We start from the raw sequence: 11,832 nt of genomic DNA, 5'->3' as shown, positions 1-11,832 counted from the left end.
TTGCCAGCTGGTTGCGGAGCACGCCGCAAATAGATACTGTCAGAGGTTGTTCGATTATCACGAAATAGTTCTCCGTTACACCTAAAAAAACATCTGTCATAAACTTAACCATGATTTGTCTATGGTAAAAAGCATGGCCTATACTTACCAAAAGTGTGCATGTACGCAGGATGCATCGTCCATCGAGGTTTCATACTACCAATAATATGAGCTCGCTCGAACATATCACCTGTAAAAAAAAGATTACTGACCTTTGATAAATGGATTATGCTAGACTATACAGCATAATATTCTGTTCCTATCTGATTTTCGCCATTTTGGTAGTGGTGAAGATTCGAACTTATGATAAAAAAAATAACTAACTCATTAAGAAAATGCAGTTTCCAACTAACCTGTCCAATTAGTATAGAGGTCAGTGCGTTATCATGATAAAAACATTCTACTTCAAATATCCAGGAATTATGTATTAATTAAACTTACCCTTTTCTGTGTAAGGAAATTTGACAACATCGTGACGTAATCTGCCTTTAACTATTGACATGCCAACGTTGATGACGTCACCTGAAAAATTAAACATCTTAAATTTATTTGAACAAACTTCGTCGGGGTTCTTAAGGCAGATTGCACACTGACCATTCGGCATGACGTGGGGATGTGACGTATGATTTACAACAGCAACGCACTTCATCATATCTTTCCTCTCTAATGTGTCTAGCGTTTTCGGGTCTATCCTAGAATTTAAAAAAAAAACATTATTCCAACTAACGTTATCAAAGACAATTATATCTGGAGGAAAACAGTGCCAAAACTTCGGAGAGTGGTTACGATTCTTATTTCAACTAGTAATGATTATTATTATTTGTATTTCTTGATATCAAAATAAATACAATTTGTATAGATTTAAAATCTTTAATTTTATACGCACCTGTGAATAAATGGACCTTCCGTAAAAGTGTATATTTCATCACCGAAAGGATACAAGGATATCATTGTATTGTCCGACAATTCTGCAGGCTTGAATATAGAAGCAACTCTGAAAAATAATTAGTAGTTCGTCTGAATTATTGTCAAAAATAAGACTATTATGTATGAAATAAGCAACATTTTAGCAGCATTTTTCTCATTTTTCTGACACTTTAAGGTAGAATGTTCCAAATAATAAATTGATTATCATATTGTTCCATTACATCTTAATTATTGATATATGATTACATTACACTACCTGTCAAAAATAGTGTGACAAGGGTCAGGCACCGCTTTCGTACCGAATTCAGTGACCACAATTCGATTCGCCGCGCGGTTCCTCTTGAACGTGTTGGTGCGCACGAACCTACATTGATACGTCACTGCTCCATCCAAGATTGAAAATCTGAAAGTTTGTTAAATTTAATATAGTGCATAAACGGTTCATATTTCCTACATACATCTTGACATTTACTATGTTTTAATAACACGTAAACGTTAGGTAAAGCCTAGCTAAGTTTAGCTAAATTTTCTAGGCAAAATAAGAAAGAAATGAAATTGATTTTAATAGTGTACTAATTATTTTTGACGTTGAGTGTAGATGCAGATTCATTGCGGCTGACCTTGTGTTGCATTCTGTAATTACAGCCGCAGGTGGCACGAGACCACACTTGAGGCAATTAGTACACAAACAGGTATCTAATAACATTTAATATACAGTAGGTAAATACGTAATTAGAAAAGCTTGTAATTAAAAATCACGTGACTTTGATATTAATTATAGCAATGTACGATTTAACATATTTTACAGATTCCTCTTATATTCTATTGTAGAGATTTATTTTTGTATTTAACTCAAATTGATGAAACCGTAGGTGGCATCACTATTTCACCTATTGTTTCATAAATTTCAAATCAGTAAATGGATCACTATCCATTAATCTTACTAATCTCATCTTACTAATCTTACTAATCTTACTAATATTATAAATGCGAAAGTTTAGATGGATAGATGGATGGATGTATGGATGGATAGATGGATGTTTGTTAGCGTTTGTAGCCTAAACGGCTGAACGGATCACCATGAAATTTGGTACAGGTTTAGAGCATAGTCTGGAAGAACACATAGGCTACTTTTTATCCCGGGAATAGTTACGGTTCCTGTGGGATTCATTAATTTAATTTTTTAATGTTTACTCGATCCTTCTGCAACGGTTCAACATATCTTATTGAAATTTGGCACAGATATAAAACAAAGTCTGGAGTACAAATGCGATAAGCTTCATCCCCGATAAGTGTCCGTTTCCCGAGGGATACGTAGCTTTTTGTAATTTATATAGTTCGTATGTTTTCTAATGCCACGCGGACGAAGTCGCGGGCAACAGCTCGTTTATTAATAGTCGTAACATGGATGTTTAGTTATTAGAGAGTAGGGTAATGTTACTCGCGTGTAAGTGAATATTTTTATGAACGAAACCACATGGGGTTTGTAAACCAAAGTTTTTGAAATGTTATATGCCATCCAGTAATGTTATTGATATTGTTAAAAGTAAAATTAGATTTGTGTTTTTTTTTAATGAATCGTTATTAATTACCGGTGTACAAGTGCTGAACTGTCAAACAAATGTTCGAAACGCATTGAACCCACATTCAAAGATCCTGGACCATTTCTTAGTAAACTACCTCGTAACCAGGTTGGCATTTTTCCTGAAAATAAAAAGATTCCTTTTCACTATATTAACATTAGCAGTTTCTTAGCTAATTATGTGTTCATTTTGGTTATCAAAATAAGTATTCTTGATTGTATATTGTAAATGACTTTATCAAACATTTGAAAGTTTGAATGTTTGAAACATTTGAAAAACACCTTTTCACCATTTTCATTAAAATCTCTACATCTATGTATTCAATGTACAAATATATATGACCTACCTGTGATCCTGCCTGGTAAGGGCTGCGTCACCTCCACATCACACGACCTCAGCCAGACACTGCTGTTACAATTAGGATACAATTTCTCACTGCTCTCCGCCATTTCTTAAAAAAATCCATGAAAACACTAAATCAAAAATGTATACATCACACATTGACCGTTAATATTTAAATAAAATCACGTCATGTCTATAAAACTTTAAACATATTAAGAATGTACGTGAAAATCTCCGATTGACTTCTTTCAAGGTTTAAAACGCAATTTTAACAATTCCTATAAAAAAACTTTTACTATTTTCATACATACTTTATACTCAATAATCAATGCACATGCTTTCATTAATTTTAACTAAACTTTAATTATTTTCACAGTTTTTCTCCAAGATATGTGAGCGGTGTCGCAGTACCGACTGAAATGGCTCTGAAACCGGGCGGCTAGGGGTAGGTACAGTCGCGAGCACCCCCCTATGACCTTCATAGTATCGTCGGAATAGACACGTGTTTATTTGTACTTGGTTTTAATTGAATTATTTTATTTTATTTTACGCTTTATACTAGTTAAATGTTAGTAAAAAATCGTTAATTAATAACTTAGCGGCTAAAATATTCTTGTTTTTATTTATTTTTATATAATTAAAAAAAAATAGAGAAATATAGCCTCGGCAAAACCATATAATTGATTTCTCCGGTGCGGTGAAACAATATTAAAATCCTCAGCACGGCATTTTCACATTTTCTTCACCAAAGTGATATTGGTTTCTATCTATGTATACACACTATAGATACTCTATATTTCAAAGCTCACGTGTATCGTGTTAAAATATTCAGCATTTTGATGGTTTTTCGCGTTTATATGGTTTCTTTACTTTATATGCATTTTAGAATAATTTACATATAGTTATGAACGTAAAGTTTCATGTTTCAAATCAGTCTTCTGAAATACTTTATTCGCGTTCATTTTTATTTAGTTAAGTACGAAATTTAATAAATCAAATAGTATTTTCGCATAAATGGCCACGAGTGTACCACATTAAGGCACTTGACATTGAAACATTGAGTAAGGGCAACGGTTCATTGAGACTCAAGTATTGAGTTAACAGCGATTTAAAATTACGCTAAAAATCAAACTAAAAAAATATAGCACAGCGATATCTATGTCTATTTCACTATTTCTGTTTTCCACATTAACTAATCTAAGTAACAAGTTACTGATTTAAAAATAATGGATGCAAACACCTGAGAGTGCATGAAGTTCCAAATATTTGTTGTTCTTTGTTTTGTTATTTATTTTCAGGTTCTTTTCTCAAGAAATGTTTCTTACATTTATTTGTAAATAAATATAAGAATCTACAAAAATCGCTATGCTCTTATAAATTACGCTGGATGAAAATTAAATCCAGTGGGATTATCCGGCTGAGGGGTGAGTGCTGGTCCTCGTGACCTCGCGGGCGGCTGCGGATCGCGGCAAGGCCAACGATCAAGTTCAAAATGCAAACGTTAGTAATTTAACGAGAAATCGTACCGGAATATATTATTCGTATATGTAACGAGTAAGTAAATTTTGCATTCGATGTATTATTTGTCGAATTATCCCAACCGTCACCCTGCACTGTCCTCACATGGAGACAAATGAGAATGATAAGTTTCATTCGTCCCACGTTTTGCGACAAGGGGACGGTTGAACTTATTTTATTTCATAACGGTTCCATCTGTCACCTTATTGGTGATAGTGGGACTAAAAGATGAGACGGATGAAACTTTTTATTCTCACGTGGGGACAGATCGGGGTGACGGATGGGAATAATCCTAGTTGTCGAGTTGATCATAAACTATGTATTAAAAAAATATTTTACTGGAGAACAAATGCACAAAAAAATTTTCAAGGTTTACATTGTCTGACGTCACTACGTTTGACCATTCGTTCGTGTTTTTGATGTGTTTCCGAACTACGTAACTTCAGTTTTAAGAAAAATAGGCCAATCTATATTAATTAATCTTTGGGTACTGACAAAATAAAAAGGTACTTCAAAAACTCGACATAAATAACTGGAATTGACGTTTAAAGACTTAGAGATCAAACGTGTTGAAGTGAATAATTATAGGTACTCAAGACAATTGGTTTGCAATAGAACTGTATGATACAATGATCCACATCCGATAGTCAATTTTTCATTTACTGATCACAAAGATTATCAGGTAGATTGTATCGACATTACTTGAATGTACACTAGCGTACGTTGTCGGTGTCCCTCCGTAAAACAGTAGTATAAACGTTTACAAAAACAATAATGTCGAATAGTAATCAACTTTAAATAATCTATACTCTAAACTATGATAAAGAGGAAAGATTTGTATTTTTTATGTATTCGATTCACGTAAAAACTATTGGTCCGATTTTAAAAATTAATCCACCGTTAGGAGGTTAATTTATCTAGTAAAAAAGACTATTTTTTATAACTTTTAATCACTCGGACGAATTCGCGAGCAACAGCTAGTCCTAAATAAAATGTTGTAATCAAAATGAAAAGACTCCCCCAAGAAAGCAGAGTTTGTATTTTTCAGTAACTGAAAGGACTGAAAACTGAAGGGACTGTACCTCTAGAACAGACCATCTACATTTACAATGCTCAAACAGTTTTTCTTTTAAATCAATGTTTTTTCAAAATATGTATTTTATTTGTTCTAAATCTAAATTAAATACGTTTTAATGCAGAGGGTGAACAACCCTGAATGTGACTATAAAAAACAAAGTCCGTAACACGAGACGTGAAAACGTGACCGTTTGTAAAGACCCGTGCCAAGGATATATACACGTGACCGAAAAATCCAACATTTGATCGATTGTCATACTTTATATGGGCTCTGATTTGCAAACACAATTATTTTGAAAGATGCCTAATTTTGAACAACTTTTTTAATTAATTACTAAACATTCTTCAAAAGTTCAAAACAATTCAATTTTCGGGACTATTCAATTCGTCAATTTATCGTCATTACGATATTATTTTTTGGACAAATAAAAGTATTTCTTATTAATTATATAGCAACTTCTTAATATTTGTCAATGTTATAATGTAAGTTGTAAATTATGATAACCGATTAGCATAGAAAAAGCTTATTATAACTTTCTAGAAATCTAACTATGAAACAAGAAATGGGACCAAAATCACATCTTTTTATACAATTTAATGAACACACACAGTTCTGTTTAGCACTCGATAAGTTTGTTTGTCTAAATAATAATCAATACGGAATAAAATGCTCGCGACACGACACTGAAAACTGGACGATGTCATTTGACCTCGAAATATTTTGAGCCGGTACAAATGTGGATGCATGGAATCACATAAAATTATTCAATCAAATTGAATTGAAAAGTGAAATGAATGCATGTATTTGAATACGCGATGCACTTTATATAATGCAATTAGTACAGATCCCGAGAGCTATAGAAAATTTTATATACACATGTTAGGTTGTGTTATTTGGTTTTTTAATTAGTTCTGGTCGAATTTATGGTATGAAAAAAATTCAATCAGAGAATAAAAGATAACATAAAAGTTAGCGAGCAAGCTTAATAAAATTTCTAGTTGTATGTTTAATGCCTGATTGAGTTACATTGTGTGACGTCATTCAATATAAAAGTCGTACGTAGTAGACATCGACTAAATTCTTCTGACTGTGAGTTTATCGACACTGTTGTTATCTCTGTCGTATCAAAGGGAAAGATAGGGATGACATGATTTTATAACCAAATCTACAATAATACATAATTTAAAACACGTGTTCAGGTTTGTCGACAACTCCCCTCCAATTAACACAGGCCGTGTCCCGAGCAATTCTGCTCTGTAGTCAGTTAACACGTGACGTCATAAGGCTATCGGCAAACCTGAGTACGAGATTATTACAAAATGTTTACTCACATGATTCCTTTATCACATAACGTGGAAGGATTTTATTTAATAATGGCCAAAAATTATTTAATAACTCATGGTTATCAAGACACTCAAAGTATAAAACTGAACTTTCGAAACGTGTTTACGAATTTGCCTTTTATAAATATACGTATAAAGTTATAGGTAAATTAGTTACTTCCCGGATTATTTGTCTCGTTTGAACATAAACAAAATTAAAAAATGAGAATTGCGTTTACGTTATTGTATTCAACTTTTTGCATTCAATTCAGTTGTGGTATGTTGAATTAGTGAGTAAATCGTATGACATTAATAACAAGGATTATTAATTTTTACTTGAATTCCCTTCCTATCTTGTTTTTGATAGCTATTGAGGTCCGTAACGTAAAAATATTTTTCTCTAAGGCTTTATATTGAAAATTGTATTAGAAAACATACATAAATATTAATTTACGAATAGTAAATAAGAAAACAATGTTTTAAATATTTATTTATTGTGATCTCATGCAAAAATGTTTACACATTAGCCTCATACACTAATAGGGAAAATTGTTAATTTCGTTGACTAGATGGACTTAACTACTTGGTACTTAATTATACAATTTAAAATATATGTTCGCACATGTGAAATAAAAAAAATCATCATAAAAAAATAGAAAACTCTAAACATTTACTTAATCTATAAAATAACTCGACTACTCGGGAAATCGGTCAAATTTCCCATAAGATTACTAGTCAAGTTAAAAAGACACTGAAATCAAAATCCAACGGTGACAACTTCAGACACGATCTGCCAAAAACCAGCCGTGAATACACTTCGGTGCTGGCGAAGGAGTGTCGAACGTAACACGACCAACTTCTAACATCGTCCTCGCATCCAGCAATAACAAACTAATTCTGCATATATGTGAACCCCAGAGAAGAGCACATAGAAGAATACCCGCATCTTCTTCCTGTTAAACATAAATAGTTTTAACATGATTTCAAAAGATAAAGGAAATCCAATACAAGTAACACACGTTAGGTTTATTATTTTAATTTTGGACGACGGTTTAGACCTTACTTGTATGACCCTAGCGTATGTATGACAAAACTAATTATAGCATGTTACTATACTACACACATTTGTGTGTGACCATAACAAGGAGAATACTAGAAGTCCAGCTAAAGCACTTACAACCTGATAAATTATTTCATTAATGCCTCCGAAAATAATTGCTCTTTATTTTTCACAGAGCACAAAAAATGGGACCTTAAAGTTTCTGCGTAAAAAACAATAAATTACTTGTGCGTTAGGTTCTGGTACAAACACAGGTTCACTAGCGAAACTGTCCTCTTCAAACCACGCCTTGTATTCTCCAGTCCATGTGTCCACTTTGATTATCTGAATAATAAATTTGTATATCTGTATGAATAAAGGAATCTAAAAATAAAATCCAAATACGAATTTAAATGTAAAACGTTTTTATTTTTACACTTACCGCTCCAGGATTACTGTGGTCGATATCCGAACTTATTGCATAGAAATATCGGTACAGACGTCCTGTAACAAACATACTTTAGTAAAAGGCGCAGAACATCGCACGACTCACTTAGGTAAGGGCGTAAAATTGGGCGTTGTATTGGGAAGAAGACATGGCACCTCGCAGAACGCCTTTTCCAAGATATTTGAAAAAAACATCGATCGATCGATTCCATGTCGATGAAACCCAAATGCTTTTAACTCAAACAATCTTGTATAACATTTACAATTTACAAGCTACTAGAATTGCTAACAAGTACAATTTAATGGGTAAAAACTATTTGATCATTTGTTTACTTCGTCCAGACCTAACAGGGAGTTGAAAAAAATAAGAGCGCATTAAAAACCCTTTACGAACTGAACCAAGCGAACTCTCTGTAAAACTAAACAAATAAACAAATAGACTCTGTGAACATACATTAACTTTACAGCGACAAAAGTTAAGCTATTACGATTTATATTAAAAACTAGGATAGGGACAAGCAAAAATGTACTTTTTTCATGTAGAACAAATCCGTAATCACTAGAGTATATTACTCTATTTAAATCAACACTAAGCTTTCCTTTGCACTAAGCACTAAGCCTTTATCTGCCCACTGTTGGACACCATTCCCAATGCCCACCACAGTATGTGGTAGTCATTCGCTTTCCGCATTTAACGCCTTCTTGCCATGTGTGTAAGTTGTCGTTCTAGCAAGAGGGAGGGTGCCCCATGGTCCTGGTAGTACTCTAGTTCTAGGGATTGACTCGTTACTTTATTCTATGTCTTGTTAGAGTAAACATATTAGTTAATATTGTTTTTGTCAGGAGAATAAGAAAGATGACATGCGTTTATACAGTGTAAGCCTACCATTATTCTTATCGTAATTTATTCTGGGCGTTTCACATCCGATGTCAGCCAGTAATTTGGCCTCCACAAATGACATGGTATCCGCTTCGAGTGGCATTTCAAGACGCTTCGGCCGCGCACGGAACCATTCCGCGCAGTCTGTGTTACTTTGTATCGTCTGGGGTATATTTAGAACACAATTGAATTACTTGGTTCCTTAGTTTTATTTATAAACGAGTAGTCGCCCGCAAACTTCCTTAGCGCAAATTTGAACACCTGTTACGCCATTTTGACAACGTGGAATTAAAAAAAAGTAGCTTACAATATGTCAGCTACCCTTCAGTTAAAGTCCGGTCGAAATCGGCCCAGCCGTTTCGAAGATTACCCGGAACAAACGCGGTTTGCGGACGAACAGACAGACAGACAAAACAAAATTAAATGCGATTTTCGTTATCAGCAACACAAATACATCCCGAAATCTGGAATTTTTCTTATGATATTACAAACAGACACTCCAATTCCATTACATGTATAGATTACATCAACACTTAAGGTCATTCTGACTGTAAAAGGACCTTGACTAATATCTATATTTACCTGCATCGCTTTGACATACATTCCACTCAATATTTTTGCATCTTTATAAGTACAGAGGTCGAGTACGAGGCTATGGTCATTCTCGAACGCGTTAATCACGTGGAAGTAAAACAGCGTCTCCGTGCGGTAACGTCGTACTTCTTCTCCAGTTTTACGACTTATTAATACTATATGCGTCTAAAATAATTGTTTTAAATGTATTAGTTACTTAAGATTACTTATAAATTGAAAATAACCAGTTTGCTAAATTAGATTACCCAAATTGACATACTTAGAATCTTTTGTCGCCTAAGAGTAGATTAAAGTAGCGAATCTGAGGTCCCCTTTATTTATCAATTAACTACTCAGATTGCTACAAATATTGTTAAATACCTCAACATCTGGATACCATTGTAGAGCAGAAGCAAAAGGTTTGTCTAAAAGTACATTTCGCATAACTGTGCCTAGAGATATCGTCATAGGTTGCTCGATTAACACGAAATAATTCTCTGTTATACCTAAAACGAGGAAAATCACAATTATTTGCACGTACAAAGAAAGAAAACAAAAAGCTAAAGAAAGGACATATTTATTTACCAGCATTTACGCAACTTCAACTATTAGCCGTTAGTATTCACTAGCTGTTGCTCGCGATTTCGTCCGCGTGAAGTTAAAAAATAATAAACAAAAAAGCCTATGTCATTCACAGATAAATTACCTTTCTAACGGTGAAAGAAATTTTAAAATCGACACAGTAGTTTTTGAGTTATTTCAATATATACAAAAATACAAATCCTTCCTCTTTATAATATTAGTATAGATAGTATAGATGTAGATTAACTAACATCAAAAATCAAACAAAAACATCGCCAATACATTAAAACCTGGCCATTTATAACATTAGTAAGATTACATTTCCTATAACATTTCCCAAACAAATACCATTTTGTGTCATTATTTTAGTTAACCCAATAATAAATGTATAATAATAAATAAATTTATATTTACCAAAAGAATGCATGTAGGCTGGGTGCATTTGCCAGCGCGGCTTCATACTGCCTACGATGCTAGCATTTTCAAACATGTTACCTGAAAAACAATCTACATAAAACTAGCGAAGTAACCATCAAGAATAAAAAACTATTTGCTTTCACTTACATTGACAAGGTATGCATCTAGCTTATTTAAATTAAAACTTGGAATAATTACAATTGTACCAACCTTTTGTTGAAAATGGGAAATGTATGACAACGTGTCTCATCCCCCAACTTGTGTACGACAAACCAATGTTGATAACATCACCTGAGAAAACATATAATAACTTTGTTTTACTATTGAAATTATACTAATCAAACTAATATTATAAATGTGAAAGTTTAGCTGGATGGATGGGTGTTTGTTAGTTTGTAAACTGCTGAACGGATGTCAAAGAAATTTGGCATACAAGAGGATAGTCTGGAAGAATACATAGGCTACTAGTTTTTTTCAATACCACGCGGACGGAGCCGCGGGCGAAAGCTACTATCTATATATAACATTAAAGTATGTAAAATCATAAAATTATACTCACCGTTTGGTAGAACATGTGGATGAGCCGAATGATTCACGATCGCGAGATCCTTAATTAAATCTTTTCTTTCTAAAGTATCTAGAGTTTTTGGATCTATCCTGAAACATACAATACAAAATTACAATTAAAATATTTTACAAAGACTAACTTTCGTCTAGAACTACGATTGCGTGGAATTGAAAAAACAAAACTAAGTAGCCTATGTGTTTCAGAATTTGCTCTACATCTCTGACAAATTTCATCGAGATCCGTTCACCAAAATGCGGCATAACTTATAATATTAAGATGACCACCAACAAGTTAGCAATATTTATGCAATTTCTATTTATTTACAGTTCATAGTACGTACCGATGTATGATGGGTGATTCCGTAAAAGTATATATTTCGTCGCCAATAGGATACACAGAGACTACTGTGTTGTCCGACAATTTTTCCAATGGTTTAAAAAATGCTGAAAACCTAAAAAACCAACATATTAATTCCGGGGCGAAATTAAATTGTAGAGTTGTTATAAGCAAGCTTAAG

At 33.4% G+C, this 11,832-nt stretch overlaps 2 protein-coding genes across 2 annotated transcripts in view; both read right to left on the bottom strand.

Moving 5' to 3' along the window:
* The window catches only part of LOC106106397 (carotenoid isomerooxygenase-like), a 5,819-nt gene extending 2,821 nt beyond the window's left edge, over positions 1–2,998 (bottom strand). Inside the window, exons 1-8 of the mRNA XM_013286974.1 lie at positions 2,896–2,998; positions 2,559–2,670; positions 1,223–1,369; positions 926–1,033; positions 634–731; positions 481–561; positions 149–229; positions 5–81 (exon numbers count right to left, since the gene is read on the bottom strand). Coding sequence (XP_013142428.1) covers positions 5–81; positions 149–229; positions 481–561; positions 634–731; positions 926–1,033; positions 1,223–1,369; positions 2,559–2,670; positions 2,896–2,998 — 807 coding nt within the window. The remainder of the gene's footprint in view (positions 1–4; positions 82–148; positions 230–480; positions 562–633; positions 732–925; positions 1,034–1,222; positions 1,370–2,558; positions 2,671–2,895) is intronic.
* A 4,288-nt stretch (positions 2,999–7,286) lies between these two features.
* Positions 7,287–11,832, bottom strand: part of LOC106106755 (carotenoid isomerooxygenase-like) — an 8,113-nt gene continuing 3,567 nt past the window's right edge. Inside the window, exons 6-14 of the mRNA XM_013287403.1 lie at positions 11,307–11,404; positions 10,958–11,038; positions 10,745–10,825; positions 10,130–10,254; positions 9,758–9,934; positions 9,182–9,338; positions 8,291–8,352; positions 8,095–8,193; positions 7,287–7,762 (exon numbers count right to left, since the gene is read on the bottom strand). Of these exons, the coding sequence (XP_013142857.1) occupies positions 7,589–7,762; positions 8,095–8,193; positions 8,291–8,352; positions 9,182–9,338; positions 9,758–9,934; positions 10,130–10,254; positions 10,745–10,825; positions 10,958–11,038; positions 11,307–11,404 (1,054 nt within the window). The 3' untranslated portion in view covers positions 7,287–7,588. The remainder of the gene's footprint in view (positions 7,763–8,094; positions 8,194–8,290; positions 8,353–9,181; positions 9,339–9,757; positions 9,935–10,129; positions 10,255–10,744; positions 10,826–10,957; positions 11,039–11,306; positions 11,405–11,832) is intronic.

Source organism: Papilio polytes, unplaced genomic scaffold (assembly GCF_000836215.1).
Source record: "Papilio polytes unplaced genomic scaffold, Ppol_1.0 DF822178.1, whole genome shotgun sequence".
NCBI classification, from domain to species: Eukaryota; Metazoa; Arthropoda; class Insecta; order Lepidoptera; family Papilionidae; genus Papilio; species Papilio polytes.
The sequence above is the reverse complement of the archived record's forward strand: the minus strand, read 5'-3'. Positions and strand labels throughout refer to the sequence as shown.